Genomic DNA, 18,871 nt, shown 5'->3' on the forward strand with positions numbered 1-18,871 from the left:
GCAGGGTCAACATGTAGACAAGATGCTCATACAGGGTCAGCCGAGAAGGGACTTGTGAAGTGGACGACATTGTGGGTGTTGGGCGCTTTGTCGCCCACGTGGCGGAAGTTTGCTGGAATTACAGAGGCTGAACGTAAACACAGATGCGCGATTCAAATCCGTCGCTCATGATTTTTCTTTCGTGATACCCGTACAATTACAAAGTCCCTGCCTGCCGAAAATCACCGCCAGGAATACAGCGCGCGGTGCAAGGAGAAGTCAGTTCTCGTCCTGGTCCTCATCCGTGCTCAATGCTGCGAGAGCCATCTTCAGCTCCTGCACAATCTTTGCATCCAGTATGTTTCCGTCCTTTGCGTTTTGCCAGTTGACCTCTTTTTCGTCAGTCGGGACGGTCAGCTTTCGCCTTGCCTCTTCCTTCATTGCAAGTGCGTCACGCAAGTCTTCAGCTATCGCTTTCCTATGCTCGTCGTAGCCCTTCAATGGCAATACAGTTGTGGGATCCACCGCGGCAGACGCGCCAGCATCCCGGAATGAAGAGAGTATGCGCGAGATAAGGGCTAGAGTCGCAGCCTCATTCGTCATGGTCAGGGTCAATATGTAGGTCCCATTATAGGCCGCTGGCGGCGTAAGCATTAGACTCGTGCTTGCACGAACAAGTTGGTTAGGGAATCGATTGAGGAAAGCAGATACTTCCGGTACAATAGCGCCTCCGACGGCGTGGAGGAGATTGAGGCAAAGTGGGAGGAATCCCTTCGCCCACAAACGGTAGAGATATCCGCAGTTGGGTCGAGTATCGGTATGGGAGGCGCCTCCTGGAACACTCTGAAGCGACTCAGTCGTCTTAGAGGAAAGGAGGCGACCGAGGACGCCTTCCACGGCAAGCTCTTCCGCAACCGACGATAGGGATGAAATAGAAGCCAAGAATTGGACACCGTATTCAGCGTAGCGAGGTAGAGTGCCACCTTCTGGTCTGGTGAGGACGTGTGACCATGAATAAAGCAAAAGGCCGACCGAGATGATACCGGAGGAAGACAGTCGGTCAGACAATTCCACGGCGAATTGAGAGAGCGTGGGCAGTCTGAGAATAGTCTGCATCAATGTCAACAAGAGTAAAATGTCGCGTGGTCCGATAAGGTCGTCTTCCTCGTCGTCATCAGTCTTCAGCTTCCTTTCTTTTTGGTCCTGAAGGGCCAGAATAGCAGATTTGAACCCTTCCACCACGACCATGGTCGTGATTTCGAGGAATGTTACATTTTCATGATCCTGGGTAATAACAGCCGTGGAGCTGCCGGGGATCATGGTCGGCTTCCGCTTTTTCTTGACGTGAAACTGGATGGTGAGGAGCAAAATGGAAAGGGTCGATCGCCAATATGTGAGGTCGTTGTTGATGATAGCTTGCTCATAGGACCCATTTCTGAATCTGACGGCATCCCAAGCAGGTTCCAACAGTCCTACAAAGTCTGAACCCTTAACGCCAAAAGCAACAAGTTCGCGCAGGAGGACCATCGACAGGTCCGCCCTCGTTTGAAATAGTGACTCGAAAAGCACTTCAGACGGATAAACCTGACAATTTGCTTTTAGAGCCTTTCGGATAATTTGTGCCATCGCCTTCTGAACCTCGCGATCCTGAACGAAGAATCTGCAATGGTCAACACAAAACCGCTGTAGGCTCGAAAGCAGGGCCAGCTCCGAATCCACGGCTGATAGATTCGTGTTCGCTCGTCTGAATTCTGCTGAGAATGACTGGCTGCTAGGTGTCCCTCGCCCACCCTGCCAGTATGAGTCTTTGCCCAACAACTCGCCGGCGTATTGGAGATCGTAGAAGAAGTTCAACCCGTATTCTCGTTCAGTCAGCCTCGTGCGTTTGACGTCGGAAACTACCAATCCATTATACTTGGCTGCAAAATTTCGACGCAGATTGGCGTGCAGTGAGGAATTATAGCTGGAAACTTCGACAGCGTTTGATGTGAGCCAGTTTACCAATGGTATGAAGATCTTGACGGCATTGAAGTCTCTCGCAACTTTAGCATGATGAAGATGAGTTGTCGCAATATCGGTGACACCAGCGGCAATCAAATTTTGCTGCGCAACATCGGTTTCGTTATGGTGCTTGGGATCAAATCTGGTCACAAACGAGACGATCGTAGAGAAGAATTCGTTGGAGGAGAGATCCTTTGTTACCCAGGACCAATTTTGCTGCGCCTCCAGAGCAAAATCCAGGATCGCCCTCAAAACGATTCGAGGAAGAGTTGAGATATCTTTCATCTCTTTCATGGCAGACTGAAGGAATGTCGGACCGGGAACGCACTTTCTAGGGACTTCCCCTGACTTCACACGTTTGGAGTTGTCCGGAGCAGCGCCAGTCAAGATGACCATCGCCAGCCATTGCTGAGAATCCTTGACTAACAGAGTAAGCAGTTTCCAGAGTTCAGCACGTTCCTCTGGAGATTCAGACTTCTGGTCAAGGTGACGAACAAGATTGACGAAGTCGATACATGACAACGACCCTAGATGGCCCAACAAAGATGAGGCCTGATATCGCTCCACATATCCCAAGGTGGAGCGCAACAACCTCAGACAAGGTTTGCGGACGGAAGATGGAGCTTGAAGCATCCGAACAGTGCAAGGCACTGCATCAAAGATATGCTTTTCGAGCACTGACAATGGGAGGTCTTGTAATTGGCCATATCGAACAAGCAGCGATGCCAACGATAATACCGCGCTTACGTGCCGATCAAAGAACCCTTCAACGTCTAACACAGTTCTGTCAGTTGTGCTCGCTATGAAAGCGAGGCGTGTGATCGGGCTGATCGCAGCATCTTCTGGACCTGTCGATCGAAAAGAAGCCACAAGATATTTCGCCGCTCCAATAAAAGGCATTGTCAGCTGGTTGGAAGAACCTATCGACGGGCCGTAGTCAAAAGCGTAGCGAATGATATCGTAAAATGAATCAGCAATTGACGTGCTGATACGGATCTGCTGAGCGGGTTCTTGAAATGACCAATCTGAGATCTCTTGGAAGACTTGGAACATAATCTCCGTCGTGGCTGATAGCATCTTACTCTGAATACGCCACGCCACGGATACCGTTGGGTTCCGCACGGAGGTTTCGTTGGTTGATGAAAGGCCATGACCAGAATCTCTGAGTGCCAATTTGATCAGTGATTGGTACAAATCCGTGCACTTCTCCAAGAAGTCGAAGTTCCGCAGCGGTGCTTCCACTACAGTGACAATGCTGAGGATCGGTGAAGAAGCTGAATGATGACCAAGAAGACTCGTTCGACTGAGATTGGACCATATCAGATGTGGCTTGATTTTCGTAAGGACATAAACGAAATGTATGCAAGATGTCATGACTCGACAATCAAATACCGATGCAGACCGACGGCGGAACGCTTGCAGCTCTTGTTCGAGTATATCAAAGATGTACACGACTACATCTGTCTCCGGAGAGAGATTGCTGCTGGCTTCGTCCAAAATCGAGGCGCAATGTTGCTCCATTTGGTCAGCAGAGTGACCATAAGAAGTGCTGGTCAGAATGGTCGATAAGAGCGTTACCAGAACACCAATGATCTCTGAAACTACCGCTTCAGGGTCTTCAAATGGCGTCAAGGCAGTGACGAGCAATCCCATGTAACGCAGCTCCAGTAACTGCCCCATGTACGCCAGACCCGAGAACTCATATTGCCATCTGATGATCTTCGGAGATGCATCTGGGTCAGAGATAAGTTCACCAATTGCGCCAGCTGGGATGATCGACGTAGTCTCTGAGTCCTGGTATGCGTAGGTCAGCAGCTTGCTCTGTGAGAGATCCAGTACATTGACTGATTTATTGAGAGCCACAAAGCTGCCAGCTTCGTCCTCAAGGGTAGTCCTGTAATCAATGCCTTTGACTGCGGCTTGCGTAAAGGATACGAGTTTCCGAAGGCGAAATTCGACGTATTGCGTCCCATCCTCACTAAAGACAGGAGCCTTGGCCAATGCCCGACAGAAACGCAGAAACGGCAAACACTCGTATGGAAACCTGGCGGCCGAAGTGTCGAAGAAGCCGTCCATGAGAAGGTTGTCCTCGATGAACTCCGTTGCCGGATCATAGACTTTCTTCTCGTAAGAGCAGTCCCGATTCGCTGACAATAAGGCGAGCTGCATTGATACCAACTCGGGGGTGTATCCTAAGAACGACTGCGATACGGCAATAAGTTCTTGTATAACTTGGAATTTGTAAATAGCCAATGTTTTCGAGGGAATGCCGGCCGATGCAGTGAGTAGTGTAATATAGTCAACGATGCGGCATCGATCAATGGCAGCGTCGAGTAAAATGACCGCTGGATCTTCGCTCGAGTTGAGTGTACTGAATCTATCCAGAAGATCTTCAAAGATCGTCTGTTGAAAGGAAGAGCCACTACCAGCAGAACTTCGGCGGCCAGTTGCTGCATCAAATGTTGCGATTCCGTCAATCGTCCTTTGAACATGATGGCTCTCTCTGTTTTCCTTGATGGCGATACCCAGTTGTTTGATCTGGTGAACCACGATTGCCCATGCTAAGATCGCAGGACCAGCTTGTATATTCCCAGTCGCGGCTTCATTGACAAGCAGCTCATGTATTTGAAAGGCACAGTCGAGGTCAAAGAAATACTCTCCTCGCGAGCCGTGCCGAACAGTTTGGCCAGATGATGCAGTTTTATTCAAAATGGCGACAGTGGAGCCAAGGTTGAGGAGAGACAACGATACCAGAGATGCTGTTGACTGTATTTTCTGAATGGCTGCAAGTTGGGTATCAATTTCCGAGCTGAAAGAGGCGAAAAACCCGACCGAGGACATGAGCTGGAGCCAAAGGAGAACCGTGTCCGAGGGTGGTTTCTCGTCTGAGGCCCGCAGCCTCAGTAACAGGATTTCCAGGATCACACCAATTATTCGGAGACTTGCAGTATCCCCCACATCTTTGAGAAGACTCAGACCGGGCTCATCTAACTCCCAGGAACGACCGGATTCGAGATTCTGTAGCTGTGCTCGGATAAACTTGACGCCATTCTCGAAGTCCTCGGCAATGCCAGATCTCTCACGTCGTTCGAGGTTGGCGAATGTCTTCCCGGGCTGTGGTGGTGATGTCTCATCCGTATCCGACAACAAGCTCACATCCAAAAGTTCCTTTGCTAGGCGCAAGAGCATGACTTCTTGCTCCAAATGCTTGCGAATCAGGCGTGTTCGGCGCGCATTTCTAGAATTGAGGGTCTCTTCGTCTCTTGCGAGTGCACTCCCCCGCCCTTGAAAATTCCTGTCCACAAAATCTGATCCAAGGGCGTCTTTTAAACTCGCGACTTCAGCCTGGCAGAACCCCTCATGCAGTCTCGACTCAGAGCGATACTGCCATTCTAAAATTGCCAACCGCAAAGCCTCCTGTTCTTCGAGGTTCACCTGCTTGCTGAGCCACAAAGCGTCCTCCTTCAGCTCATCGCGATTGAACTGTCCATCCGAAGAGTTTGGTATCGCCGAAATTCGGGAGTCGAAGGCACTTTTTGAAGAGGCTGAAGGCGGAGGAAACGAGGGGAACGTAGACTTCAAAATTTCTTTAGTGTGATTGCCAGAGAGTAGCTTGGCTACAAAATCCCGCCTTGAGTCATCGTGGGAAAAGAGCGCGTCAAAGAGATCGTCCCAGGAACTGTGACTTCTCGTTAGCATGGCATTCGATATGCTGTTGCGGAGGGGCCGTACAGAAGGAGGAGCTCGCCAGCAAGACACTTCTCAACATTAGGAAGATAGTCCGGGTTCAGCGACCCACACGCCATATCATCAGAAGCGGTCAGCCTGTTGGAAGCAACATTGAGGGAGTTGTTGGTCGTTGAATAATTGTTAGATGTGAACCAAATACTGAAACAAAGCGCGTCGCAAAAAGTCACAATGCTTCGCCGTAGTGATCTCAGCACGTGCAAGGCTGCCAAGTCTTGGCGTACCAGTGCCTTGCCGCAATGTCAACAACATCTTTCACACCTATGCAACTCGACCAAATCTCCCCAAACATCCTGCTAACGACCTCAGAAACTGATCAAGTGGCATTGGGACTACTACCTACTATCGGGAGCTCTCGAACAGGCAAGGATTGAGTCATTTCTTCATACTGGTTGCCATGCATCATATTGTTTCAAGCAGGGAAAGGAAACACAACAAAACCGCTCCACGGTTCACGAGCTGCATCAAACTCTCGTCCTGGATTTGAGGCGATAGGTCAATATTTAACCAGGCTTTACACCCCTTGGAAGATGCTCCGTCTCGAGCAGGTATTTCCCCAACGATTCTTGCTTTGGCACAACCTCTGTTCGCGCCCCTTGGCCAGTCGAGCCATTGTGACCATGGGTCTACTCAAATCCACATAAAACCTGCTTTGCTGGCTTTGAAAACCAGCATGGGAGGCAAATTTAGCGCCAAATCCGTTGGAAGAGATTCTGGGTTGTGGACTTCTGTGGCAAGGGATTCACGAAACATATGAATGCGAATGAGCAATTCATTAAGGTGCTCCCACACATTTCTTTCACAAATGTGGTATAAGACAAGAGCACGGCTTTCATCACACCGGTGCTCCCTCGAACCATCACGAACCATTCCACCCATATTCACAACTGACAGGCGCGATTTATATCATCGCGCCCTTTTCGATCTTTCACTATCACTTATTGTGGGTCTTCTGACCAAGTATGTGTGTTTTATCACAGCTTCAGTCCCCTCTTCGCCATTCTTTTGTATAAATCCATCATCTCTCACGAGGTTTGAATCACCCTCTTCGGCTCACGTTGTGAGTACCCATCGCTTGTGTCCTACGTTTGGCCTCTATTTTGGATCTGCACATTTGCAGATCCAACAAGGTCCGTCCTTCGTACTATTCACCGGCACAGTGTCACCCTTCCGGAACTTTCTCATTAAAATCAGATTTTTTTTCAAGCTGGTCCTTTTCAACCGGACCAGGTTTCCCTTCCCTTTCCTTCGATCATCTTTAGGCCGAGTTCATTCTGCGATCGCTCAGTTGCTGCAGTGTTGTGGCTTGTTTTCACACCAACACGTTGCTAGACTGCTATCAGCAAGGTATTAGAGACAACAACAACAAAGCCTATCCATGGACAAGGACGAGAAAGTCAAAGACGCGATTCCTGACTGCGGGGCCAATTTCAACACCAACACCTCCGCAAATGGCAAGCATGGAATGACCAAGTCAGAGCTGGCGCGCGCAAACAAGCAGAAGATAGCGGACAGAGAGAGGGGGGCTACCCAGGACGAGCGCGTTGAGTTTGCGGGTAAAGATTCTTCTTCTACGCAAAGCCATACTCTTTTACTGATACGGTACAGGATTGGATATGGATGCAGCATGCGAGCAATTCGAGGAGAAGATGACTTCCCGTAAGTTTATTCAATTTCAACTTTTATGGTCCCCCTCCATTCTTAGTGTGTACTTAAGTTGAGTTATCTCCCACCACAGGCGGTTATCGGCCCTTTGTCGACCAGAGTGGCTTCATGTACCTCTTCACACTGATAAGGGAGGATATATTGAAGAATCGGCTTGAGAAACATCGGATCAAGGTGCGCTATGCACCCGACTTCGCTTCCCAGCACGATACCAAGTCCTCAATGTACCACCAAGCCAGCGAGGGGAAGCATCAGGGACCAAGAAAAGGTGTGTTTCTTGTGCAGTTCTGAGCTGCTCACACGCTAATGGGACCCAAGGCAAGGTTTTCAGACCCTCCGAAGACCCTGAATCAAACTCCAGACTTCCATTTTGCCCAGTGCCGCTGTACTTCTTTCCCAAGCCATACCCATTTTCGCGGAACCCTGTCATTGGAAGTGCCCTGCCTCAAGACCTCAGGCCCTCAAACCCCAAACTTCGTGTGCACATTCCCGACCCATATGCTCTGAGCCTACAGCTTTTTGAGTCAGATTTAATATCGACTGGTCGCAGATCCACCAGGCACACCTCTTCCGCTTCGGTGGTCCCACAAGCAGGAAGCCGTCGAAACGTGAAGACATATGCATGCTATTCGATCAACACGCGATCGGGGATGATCTGGATACAGACACTGGCTCCCGTCGGCAGCACGTTTGACCTGGCTTGGGATATGTTCTGTAAGTTCTTCAACATGAGGGTGGGTGTTGAGTGGACGGATGTCTATGAGGGGTGGAAGAAAGGCATCCACTGCGTACAACCCTTGAGCGAGAAACCACTTGGTGAGGACGGAGCAGATGATGGCGAGGGCTTCCGTGGCTCAAAGCCATCAGCGCTACAGTTCCGTGATGGACAAGATGAAGCAGCGGTCGAGTCCATTGAAACCAGGAGTAGGAAGCCTAGCGTTACGGTGCTGATGAATATGCATGAGCATATCATGGATGAACGATTGGAGGTTCAGGCGAAGACTCCAGAAAGCGGATGGTGAAGTAATCCTGGCCATCGAGATATGCTGAAAACTGTCCACCAGCGATTGTCATGTCATGCAAGACGACTGCTGCATAACAGTACAGTGACATCGACCTATTTCTTGACACTGTCATGCTGCATTATGAGCTTGAGTTCATAGATAATCTTTCTTGCGGCTGGTTCTTGTGTATTGGGTCAATGCCCATTCGATTTCGCCGCCAGAATCCTTCTCCAAAGTACCACCTCTTATCTCGAAGCATCTCATGCTCATTCTGGGTCCGACTTCAGCCAACTCGACGTCCCTGTAGCCGGTCTGCACAAAGACGTGATGCCGCACCTCGATACTGTCCTCGACATTCTTGAAGGTCACTACTCTGTTGCCGACTTTATGTGGGCCGTCCCGGGGAGGAAAGATGTGTTTGAGGATCTGGACCACTCGCTTCCCCAGCCGTGTCGTAAATCCCTCAAAGATCAAATGGGGATAGGACTCAGATACCGTCCCTCGTGAAGCATCAGGGATGTCTGCTCGCAAAACGACATTGTGTAGGGAGAAAGAAGCGGTTGGGCCATGAGGCAGGTGGGAAATGGTCATTGCAGTGGGCGTGCCTCGATGCTCGTGGAGGAGGATAATGTCGGTGAGGGCGGCGGCCTTTGCGCTCGCAAGAAGATTAGGGAGAATCAAGTTGCCTCGATTCAGGCGAATAGAGGTGGGTAGGAGCAGGCGAATTTCTTTGGAAAAGGTAGAGAGTCGTGTCGAAGGGCTACGGGAGGTTGTGACAAGTGGACGAGGGTCGGAGAGACCAGACAGCATTGAATACTCATCGTCCATGGACTCTTGTGCAGCAGCACTCTCGAGATCCAGGGATTCATCGTACTTGAAATCTTTGCGCAGAGAATTGTCATTGGCAATCGACGGGTCAAGGGGTTTCCCAGTAGCAAGCGACTTTTTCAGCAGCGCCCGCTTCTCTGCAATGCTAGCATCTCGCAGTTGTATTGCGCGACGGTAGATATAATCACGACGCTCGCGGGCTTGCCGACGTAGCATTGTGCTGACTTGGGAGGAATGGACAGATGGGAACGTAGAAAACCAAGAGCCAAAGAAAAATGATGATTGTCAGATATAATTTTGGCGGAGAAATTTCGCCGCACTTGATCCGCATCGCGACCACCCACCTCCATATTCCTCCATCCCTCACTCTCCTTCGGTCACTCATCTTCACTGCAAATCCTCCTACAACTACAACCCCGCGCATGTTTGACAATACGCCCCTAGCGACCTTTGAGAACTGGAGACCGTCGGAGGGGTGTGGAATCGCGACGTCTATGTGAAAACTGGGTGACCCTGTGGACTGCGCCGATCGGTCACCCTTCGCCTCATCCTTTTACGGTGGAAGCGCCAAAGGTTTCTCTTTGATGTGAGACTGTCCAGGAGTCAGACACTATAGAGATTGGTTTTTCAAGATGGAGGCGTTCAGCAACATGGGGAACCACTTGGTTTCCAACTCCGCAGCCGCTATCAACGCCATCGACGACATCTCGACCGTTGACCCGGATGAGAGCGTCCTCAGCCTGGCCAAGGGTCCCAGAAGACGTCAACATGATGATGATGAGTCAGAGAGCATAGAGGAAGACGACCTTGAGAGCCTCGCTTCCGCTGCTGTCGATGCGAATGGCAAGAAACATGTTCAAAAGGCTGAAGAAGAGAAGGAACTGCCGCCCCACGCCTGCGCGTATGTGACTACTCTACCCATTCTTCAAGAGACATTTCACTAATTGGTCCCAGCTACTGTGGCATCCACAATCCAAGTAGCGTCGTGCGCTGTTTAACATGCTCCAAATGGTTTTGCGCCGCTCGCGGAAATACCTCCTCCTCTCACATTGTCAACCACCTAGTTCGAGCCCGCCATAAGGAAGTCCAGCTTCATCCAAGCAGCTCTTTGGGCGACACTGTCCTTGAGTGTTACAATTGCGGAACAAAAAATGTCTTCTTGCTTGGCTTTATCCCGGCAAAATCAGACACCGTCGTCGTACTGCTCTGTCGGCAACCTTGTGCGGCGATGCCCTCCTCCAAAGACATGAACTGGGACACTTCGAGATGGCAGCCCCTGATTGAAGATCGCTCATTTCTCTCTTGGCTTGTCGCACAACCCACCGACCAAGAACAACTCCGTGCCAGGCATCTGAGTCCTCAAATGATTGCAAAGCTGGAGGAACTTTGGAAAGAGAATGCCAACGCCACCATCACCGACCTCGAGAAAGCGGCGAATATCGATGACGAGCCTGCTCCAGTACTTCTGCGCTACGATGACGCCTACCAATATCAGAATGTCTTCGGCCCATTGGTCAAGATTGAGGCTGACTATGATCGCAAGTTAAAAGAGAGTCAATCGCAGGACAATTTGGTTGTGCGCTGGGATCTCGGCCTCAACAACAAGCACTTGGCTAGTTTTGTGTTGCCCAAACTTGAATTAGGCGATGTCAAACTGGCTGTGGGAGATGAAATGCGGCTCAAATATACCGGAGATTTGCGACCAGCCTGGGAAGGCGTGGGCTATGTTATCAAGATCCCTAACAACCAGTCGGATGAAGTCACGATCGAATTACGAGCAAAGGGCGACCATAAATCCGTGCCTACTGAATGTACTCACAATTTCACAGCAGACTATGTTTGGAAGGCCACATCCTTCGATCGGATGCAGCTCGCCATGAAAACTTTCGCTATCGACGAGATGAGTGTGTCTGGCTACATTTTCCACCGCCTTCTCGGCCATGAAGTTGCCGCAGCTCCCATGAAGACCCAACTGCCCAAAAAGTTCAGCGTCCCTGGTCTGCCTGAGCTCAACGGCAGCCAAATCAATGCCGTCAAGTCTGTCTTGCAGAAGCCTCTGAGCTTGATCCAAGGCCCTCCCGGCACTGGGAAAACTGTGACTTCTGCCACCATTATTTACCATTTATCCAAGATCAATGGCGGCCAAGTCTTGGTTTGTGCGCCTTCTAACGTCGCTGTTGATCAACTCTGCGAACGCATACACCGCACAGGGCTGAAGACTGTTCGAGTGACTGCGAAATCCCGAGAAGATGTGGAGTCGTCCGTCGGGTTCCTCTCTTTGCATGAACAAGTTCGAATGAACGACAGCAATGTGGAATTGGTGAAGCTGAACCAACTCAAATCCGAACTAGGCGAATTGTCAAGCCAAGACGAGAAAAAGTACAAGTCCTTAACCCGGGCAGCGGAGCGGGAGATCCTTCAGAATGCCGATGTCATTTGCTGTACTTGTGTCGGTGCTGGGGATCCAAGACTTGCTAAGTTCAAGTTCCGCACCGTCCTGATTGATGAGTCGACTCAGTCAGCAGAGCCGGAATGCATGATTCCTTTGGTTCTTGGCTGCAAGCAAGTCGTCCTTGTAGGTGACCATCAGCAACTGGGACCTGTCATCATGAACAAGAAAGCTGCAAAGGCCGGTCTCAATCAATCCCTGTTTGAGCGTCTCGTCGTCCTTGGCTGTGCGCCAATTCGCCTGAATGTTCAGTATCGCATGCATCCCTGCCTGTCGGAGTTCCCATCGAACATGTTCTACGAAGGATCTCTGCAGAATGGCGTTACCATGCAGTACCGTCTCCGGAAAGATGTGGATTTCCCCTGGCCAGTTCAAGACGCACCAATGATGTTCTGGTCGAACCTCGGGAATGAAGAGATCTCCGCGTCAGGCACCTCATATCTCAATCGCACGGAAGCGGCCAACGTGGAAAAGATCGTCACGCGATTCTTTAAAGCAGGCGTCAAGCCTTCGGACATTGGTGTCATTACCCCATATGAAGGCCAACGCAGCTACATTGTCAGTTCCATGCAAGCTACCGGGACCTTTAAAAAGGAAATGTACAAGGAAATTGAGGTTGCTTCAGTCGACGCTTTCCAAGGCCGAGAGAAGGACTTTATCATCCTATCTTGTGTTCGGTCGAACGATCACCAGGGCATTGGTTTTTTGAGCGATCCCCGTCGTTTGAATGTGGCCATGACTCGAGCCAAGTACGGTTTTGTCATCCTCGGCAACCCCAAAGTCCTCTCAAAACACCCACTTTGGCATTACCTCTTGCTGCACTTCAAGGAACGCAACTGTCTGGTGGAGGGCCCTCTGAACAACCTTCAGGTATCTCTGCACCAATTCAGCCGACCCAAACAGTCCTACCGGGGCCCACAGCGCTATCAAATGGCATATAATCATGCTAGTCATATGGCAAGCGGTATGATGAATGGGAGGGCTGCTCCGCGCAACGATTACCGTGAGCCAGCAGGCTCCGTTGTCGGCTACATACCGGACGACGTCTCTTCCATCCATTCATCTGCCATGGGCGGAGTAGGTGTTCCCGCGGGCTATCCACCAATGTTCCAAGGGTTTACGCCCGACGCGTGGCCCTCCCTCCAAAATACTCAGGCTCGTCGCCAGAATGGAGTCAAAGCGAGAGCCGTTCCGAGTAGTGTGGCGGGAGAATCTACGGTGGCGACTGAGTCCGACATCACAGGCAGCGTTCTTGGGCAAGGCGGAGTCAGCCTGGATCAATTGTCCATTCATGACACCAACAAACAGCCGAGTTACAACCAGGCGGATCGACTCAAGAGATATGTCGAAGGCGGGGTGACTGCATCTGGCGGTTATGTGTCGAACCACAAGCTCGGCAAGCTTGCGCACGAAGATGAGGACGCCAGGAGTGTTTCGACTGCATTTGCCAGTCAAGTTGGTGGAAGTTACGACTGATATCATTGCGACAGGGCGACAACATTCCAAAAATAGGGAAGAACGAGCTCATCTGAGCATCTCTTACGATGTGTAGTCATCATTAGCACCAGGCGCCGCCTCCGATCGGTTGCCGGTCACTGACTTGACGAATCATTTGTATCCCACACCACGAGGGGGTATGCTCCACCGTCTCCCGTCGAGGTTCGCCAGCAGCAGCGACAGACAGCGACAGCGACGATGCGGCGCTTGTGAGCCTGGAGGGACTGCACGGTCGCTTGAGACGCGTCCGCGAACTTGCCAACTGCGGGAAGATGCAATTGGAGAGGAGACTGGGCGACGAAGGGGCGAGGCATCGGAGCAGGATGTATCGTTTTTGGATGGCACCCTCTACTTGATGGAAGGCTGCACGTCTACCACCATTTCACCGTCTTATCTTCGGAAGCGGCATGCTTGGGCGACGACGATAGCAGCAGTCTCTCGGGTCAGGCCACAAGCAAGACTAGGAGAGGTGCAAGGGAGCCAATGCAAAGAGAGGATGAGGGGGAGAGAGATGGGAAAGATGGCGACCAGCAGACTGAGAATGAGATTGTTTGTGCTTTGCTTCTTTTATCGGATACATTGTGTGTCATAGGTTGATCGCCCTCGGTCACTCATTCATCAACCGACACAAGATAGTCAGTCGCTCTCTTAGTAGATATCCAATCAAAACCCGACGCTTTCAGTCGCTTATATTAGTGTCTGATCGTTACCTTGAGATGCTCGAGTGCCTCGTACTAGTTGTTGACCCACACATTGAGGCTCAGGAGGTTGTTCCGTCGTGAAACACCCCAGACACACTCCGAGGGGTTGTTGCTGTTCCCTAAAACACATACAAATTTCAATCTGATACACAACCAGCGCCTTTGGGGGCCTTTTCTTCCACCCTCACGCCCCTCCAGACCCGGACCAAGTCCACCTTTTCGATCTAGACTCTTGTCTGGACTGGTTATCATGTAGCAGCCTCATTCAGCCGCTTGCTGGACCAACTGGAGCCCATGGTTTCGGATCTGCGGTGCTCCGACAGCAACTGCTCGTCGATGAGAGACAATCCCTCCGTCATAGGGATCTGGCCAGCATTGTCTGGGGGCATGTAAGTGCGTAGCTATTTGACTCTTCCCTTCTGCGCAGAAAGTTGGTCTCTCCCTCTCTCTGCCCCCTTCTGTCCCAGTGTTTTGCACAGTTGAACTGTAGCAGGTGATCATCCTCTGAGCCACGAGCCCACAAACCCTCGAGTCCTGGAATCCTCACGACCGTGTTCCCTCAAGAAGAGAAGGACAGTCAACCATCAATTGGAGTGACTGGCTCCCCAGTTCCATCCGTCCATCATGACGTCTGAATCCCTCCCTGACCGTCGAGCACTGAGAGAGGCATTTGACCTCGAGATCTACTCTTCCTCTGGCACTCCGCTGCGATTTGGCTCCTTGTTCTACGATTGCGATGTCTATCCGGCTGAAAAAAGAATCCTCGTCGTCTTCATCAGGCATTTCTTCTGTGGGAATTGTCAGGAATACGTCCGCAGACTGTCTTCGGCTGAGTCGCCATTCCATCCCTCTCAAAAGCCACCGCAATGCTGCACGTCAATAGCCTCCACGATGAACTTCTCGAAACCGGCGTCCCGTACGCTTCCCACAGTCATAATCATTGGTCCTGGCCAACCTTCCTTGATTGCGTCGTACAAGAACGTGACACAATGTCCTTTCGACATCTACGCCGACCCCTCAACGCGCCTCTACGAGCTCTTGGGAATGTACCGCTCGCTGTCCCTAGGTCACAGAGCCCCCGGGTACATTGAGCATTCCCTCTTCAGCGGCGCGCTGAAATCCGCCTGGCAGATCGCCCGTCGTGTCGGCAACGGGGACGCCATGAATGGAGGAGACTGGGACGTCAACGGCGGCGAGTTTCTGTTTGTCAGGTCAGCAGCGCCCAGCAGACCCTCGACGGGTTTGAAATCCTCTTCACCCTCGCGGTCAAGGTCGAGGTCAAGGAGTGCGCAGTCCCAAGACTGGGACGTTTCGTGGTGCCATCGAATGGCCAACTCTCGAGACCATACCGAAGTCATCAATCTGCAGTACCACGCCTGCCTCCCAGAACTGTCATCTCGAGCAAACTCGCGCGCTTCCTCGCCCGCACCGCTGAAGTCGATTCTGGTCAATGGCGGCCGAGCGCATTCCAAGACCCTCTCGGGAAGCAGCTACTCGACCGAGCGTCTCGGTTCTTGTCCAGGTCCGGACATCCCTAAATCTCGCGAAGAAGTCCTTTTGAACCAACGCCTCGGCCGCCCGCACTCCAGAGGGCATTCCAGATCCAAGTCTCACCATAGTCGACGATCACGGAGCACGAGTGTCGGCTCCCAGTCGAACAATCAAGTAAAACAAAATCACAGGAGAGTGTGGTCAGGTGTCAGCAGTACAAGTGCATCGCGGATGGATGGTGTAGCCAGTCCCATCTCCGAGGTTGGAGAAGAGGACTTCAAACCAAGAAAGAGCTTCTCAGCCACAGTTGCAGAGAGCGTGGGGCTCAGCGCGCTCCTGAAGCGGTCGAGGTCATTCTCGAGCCCGGCCCAGACGGACGCCACCTTTTCGGTGGTCGACGCGACCGGAGAAGCTGTAATGGCGACTCCACCTCGCCCAATCGACAGGACCAGTGCCTCTCGATCAGAGGTGGAATCAGATACCAGTTCCTCTGCGGTCCGCAGCGAATCTGAGTCTACGCAAAGGTTCAGAGATGTCATCCTGCCCTCCTCTTCCGCTGCCGCATCTTTGCCTCTTTCCGATACCCCTGCGCCAAAATCTCGACGCGGACATGCTCGATCGAGAACATTCTCCTTCTCCCGGCCAAGTCTTCCCTTGCGACGAAGAGCAGCAAGCCACATCGAGATGGACGAGAACGGCGTGATGTTCGTGGACGGCGTGGAGTTTGTCAACGTCATCAGTGTGAAGGCACGGATCGAGGCTGGCAGTGCACGAGATCAGAGAAGAGAAAGGGCAGACAGCGGGCTGGGTATGGAAGTCGAGACGGGAAATGAAAAGGGAGCCCAGAGAAACGATATCAAGACAGATGTCCCAGACAAGAAGAAGTATTCCGTCTTGACTACTCTGCCAGAGATTCGTGGTCTGGCCCGACAAGATGGGGGAAAGATTGATACTGCCTGATTGGTTTCTTTGGGCTGGCGAAGCCAGATTTCGCTCGACGAGAATTCACTAATGCCCAGACCAAAGCGTTGTCGGGATGCACCGGCAAGTGCGGATTATAGACGGGTTATACTTCAAATTTGTATTGGGAGTGAAACCTGCGGCGAGGCCGCAATTGAATAGCTGATTGCAGCGAAATGAGCCGGGTGATAGTCAACATTAACGTTTTAACGCTATGTCGTATCCATCATCCCCGTACTTGAATGAGGACATCTATGAGTCCAAAGTGTATGTTCGCCATCACCATTGAATTGGTGTATAACATGCTGTCTGCCCATGCATATCTATCCGGGGTCCAGAATCGGAACGCTGCGCCGGGTCCTGTCGTCAAATCATAATGCTGTCTCTCGGTTTGTGGTTCATGCTTTTATCGTGCGGAATATGTGCTGGTTCTCTTCAAGTCTCTTGGTCGAATATCAAGGAGGATTACTCGTGATTGCCGGAGAATTCGATGCTGGTCTTCCATTAAAGTCAGAGTCGGTATGACCATCTTGAAAAAAGGTATAGCCACTGCCATTCCACGCTATGGCGCCACCATCCACTGGACTTATCTGCGGGTTGAGTTGTGCAGCGGGCTCGGGTAAATCAAGGTCAGGGGTATGAGAGACCGGGAAGGCGGGTAGCGAGGAGGTCGGAAAGTCGGCGAGCGTTCCAGAGCTGAAGACGTTTGCCTGGATATTTTGACCGGACGGATCTTGGGTGGCTGACCCGTCAAAATTTACGAATGGGTCACGCGAGTCGAACGATGGCGGCGCGTCAGGGAATCCACCAAGGAGAGGTGGGCTGGTAATAGAGGCGATATCTGCACTCATTGATGGTGTATGCTGGGCCGATTGAGGCTGGAACATAGGAATGCCATGTGCATTTGGCATGGACGCCACTCTGGCTTGACCAATAGCATAATCGGTTCCATAAGAAGCCTCAAAGTCTGTCCAGCTGAAGGAGTTGTCACCCAGCTGTCCATCTGAGAAATTCCACGTACCATTGGATTCATTTGGTAGGAGGTCCCAAGGAGTTGGGGTTTCTGTTGGAGGATCGGCATATACGTCGTTTGGGGGTACACCAATCCTGCTAGACGGAGAATTTCCATGTGAACAATGTGAGCTGAGAGGCCGGTTGGTCCAGGAGTGCTGCTGGATAGGATATGTCAAGTAGATGGCATTCGGGTTCAGCGTATCGGAAAAGAACTGCTGAAGCTGTTGTTGAGACACAGCGGGGGTTCTCGAGAGGAAAAAGGATGGCTGTCCGCCCATGCACGATCTTGGATTGTTTTGAGGCATAGGAGCGACCGGTGTTAGACTTTGATTCCCAATGTAAGCTTGCTCTGCGAGGTTTTTGACTTGTTGCTGGGTATGATTAATTGACGTTGCGTTGTTGGGATGATCAGGGCAGTAGAGACAAGAACAGCCCGAGCCGCAAGAACAACTGGATTTCCAGGATTCGCTTGGTTGAGGTTGAAGTCCCTGGACAAGCTCGGGATCAGGTTTGGGAAGGCCGGGGAGAGGCGGTATCGCAGCAACGTTTTGACGGTGTCGACAGCCTCCCTTGGGCGACTCTGGCTCGGCATTGGGCTTCCCAGAACTGCAACAGGGCGACTTGGCCTCATCTGACTGGGCTTCCTCACGCTCCTTCATGCGTCGCTTCCGATCCTGGTATTCCTCATCGTTGATTTCTTTTCCATTAGCATCTGCCCAGACTTTTTTTAAAGTCATCTTATTCCCCTCGGCGTCTTCCCAGATCGGCTTTGGTGTCGAGGTTGCGTCCCTACCGATAGCGGCGGGATTGTCGACGCGGACTATCAGGTACATCTCCTGGGTACAAGCACAGTCCCTGTCACACTTGCAGGCTTTTGTGGTGCATGCGCAATTCCTCGGACAGTGACATCCTCTCTTCTGGCCTGCTGAAGGACGGCCAGGCTGATGTGTTTCGGAGATGGGTCTTGTCTTTCCATGGTCACATTTGTGGACTCGATGCCCCCTCTTGCAGGACTCGCAAGCGTAGGTCTTGCCGTTGAAATGCTGTATAGCAGGTGTCTCGCTCTTGTATGTCTTGAGCTTTTTGACCTTGCCATCCTCAACTCTAGAATTGCCCCTCGCGGGACTGGCCACCTTTGGCGGAGTGGTCCAGGGGTCTTGCATCGTTCCGCGGCAGAAAGTAGGGACCCGAGTGTGGCTGGTTGGTGTTACCACCGAGAAATATAGACAGACGTTCAGGGGAAGTGGGCAAGAATGTGGACTCGCTTTCTAATTGGATCTGTCGGGCACTGTTCGTGGTCTGATCGGCGAGAGCGGCGTCAGTTATATCGACCAAGGAGTGACAGGAAAAGAACTGGGGCCGAACACATGTCTATCGAAAAGAGTGTGCCGAATGTCAATGACTATGAAAAAGGTTTGGCGACTAACAACAGGTCCTTTCTCACGGATCGACTTTTGAGGACAACGATACTGGTGTTATAATGGTAATGGAAGTGTGAGACTCTCCGCAAAGACTCGAAGCTGAACCTCAAAGGG

General features: G+C 51.5%; 6 protein-coding genes across 6 annotated transcripts; 3 read left to right on the plus strand and 3 right to left on the minus strand.

The window, feature by feature from the left end:
- Nucleotides 1-77: 77 nt before the first annotated feature.
- On the minus strand, nucleotides 78-5,829 carry PV07_04638 (uncharacterized protein). The gene is made up of 2 exons (XM_016391461.1): nucleotides 5,713-5,829; nucleotides 78-5,659 (listed from the first exon to the last, which is right to left on the minus strand). Exons 1-2 carry the CDS (start codon nucleotides 5,784-5,786, stop codon nucleotides 259-261), a joined length of 5,475 nt encoding a protein of 1,824 aa, XP_016248980.1. The 5' UTR covers nucleotides 5,787-5,829; the 3' UTR covers nucleotides 78-258.
- A 1,276-nt stretch (nucleotides 5,830-7,105) lies between these two features.
- Nucleotides 7,106-8,516, plus strand: PV07_04639 (uncharacterized protein; the record flags this gene model as incomplete). The annotated part of the gene is made up of 4 exons (XM_016391462.1): nucleotides 7,106-7,283; nucleotides 7,336-7,386; nucleotides 7,466-7,660; nucleotides 7,711-8,516. The coding sequence occupies 4 exons, from the start codon at nucleotides 7,106-7,108 to the stop codon at nucleotides 8,412-8,414; spliced, it is 1,128 nt and encodes a 375-aa protein (XP_016248981.1). The 3' UTR covers nucleotides 8,415-8,516.
- PV07_04640 (uncharacterized protein) lies at nucleotides 7,334-9,483 on the minus strand. Its single transcript, XM_016391463.1, has one exon. It carries the CDS (start codon nucleotides 9,438-9,440, stop codon nucleotides 8,550-8,552), a length of 891 nt encoding a protein of 296 aa, XP_016248982.1. The 5' UTR covers nucleotides 9,441-9,483; the 3' UTR covers nucleotides 7,334-8,549.
- An 80-nt stretch (nucleotides 9,484-9,563) lies between these two features.
- On the plus strand, nucleotides 9,564-13,887 carry PV07_04641 (uncharacterized protein). Its single transcript, XM_016391464.1, has 2 exons — nucleotides 9,564-10,125; nucleotides 10,179-13,887. Exons 1-2 carry the CDS (start codon nucleotides 9,857-9,859, stop codon nucleotides 13,147-13,149), a joined length of 3,240 nt encoding a protein of 1,079 aa, XP_016248983.1. The 5' UTR covers nucleotides 9,564-9,856; the 3' UTR covers nucleotides 13,150-13,887.
- A 422-nt stretch (nucleotides 13,888-14,309) lies between these two features.
- On the plus strand, nucleotides 14,310-16,580 carry PV07_04642 (uncharacterized protein). The gene has a single exon (XM_016391465.1). The coding sequence runs from the start codon at nucleotides 14,496-14,498 to the stop codon at nucleotides 16,320-16,322; it is 1,827 nt and encodes a 608-aa protein (XP_016248984.1). The 5' UTR covers nucleotides 14,310-14,495; the 3' UTR covers nucleotides 16,323-16,580.
- PV07_04643 (uncharacterized protein) lies at nucleotides 16,425-18,859 on the minus strand. Its single transcript, XM_016391466.1, has one exon. The coding sequence runs from the start codon at nucleotides 18,497-18,499 to the stop codon at nucleotides 16,778-16,780; it is 1,722 nt and encodes a 573-aa protein (XP_016248985.1). The 5' UTR covers nucleotides 18,500-18,859; the 3' UTR covers nucleotides 16,425-16,777.
- Between the last annotated feature and the right edge of the window lie 12 nt (nucleotides 18,860-18,871).

The sequence above is a fragment of the Cladophialophora immunda genome, assembly GCF_000835495.1.
Source record: "Cladophialophora immunda strain CBS 83496 unplaced genomic scaffold supercont1.3, whole genome shotgun sequence".
Taxonomy (NCBI): domain Eukaryota; kingdom Fungi; phylum Ascomycota; class Eurotiomycetes; order Chaetothyriales; family Herpotrichiellaceae; genus Cladophialophora; species Cladophialophora immunda.

What these genes read in the sequence shown, in the direction of transcription:
- PV07_04638 (XM_016391461.1), bottom strand. Translation starts at nt 5,786, where the DNA reads ATGGCGTGTGGGTCGCTGAACCCGGACTATCTTCCTAATGTTGAGAAG. An exon ending in GCTGGCGAGCTCCTCCTTCT is followed by an intron (nt 5,660 to 5,712) that starts GTACGGCCCCTC and finishes GAGAAGTCACAG; the next exon opens with TTCCTGGGACGATCTCTTTG.
- PV07_04642 (XM_016391465.1), top strand. Translation starts at nt 14,496, where the DNA reads ATGACGTCTGAATCCCTCCCTGACCGTCGAGCACTGAGAGAGGCATTT.
- PV07_04643 (XM_016391466.1), bottom strand. Translation starts at nt 18,499, where the DNA reads ATGCAAGACCCCTGGACCACTCCGCCAAAGGTGGCCAGTCCCGCGAGG.
- PV07_04640 (XM_016391463.1), bottom strand. Translation starts at nt 9,440, where the DNA reads ATGCTACGTCGGCAAGCCCGCGAGCGTCGTGATTATATCTACCGTCGC.
- PV07_04641 (XM_016391464.1), top strand. Translation starts at nt 9,857, where the DNA reads ATGGAGGCGTTCAGCAACATGGGGAACCACTTGGTTTCCAACTCCGCA. An exon ending in CTGCCGCCCCACGCCTGCGC is followed by an intron (nt 10,126 to 10,178) that starts GTATGTGACTAC and finishes AATTGGTCCCAG; the next exon opens with CTACTGTGGCATCCACAATC.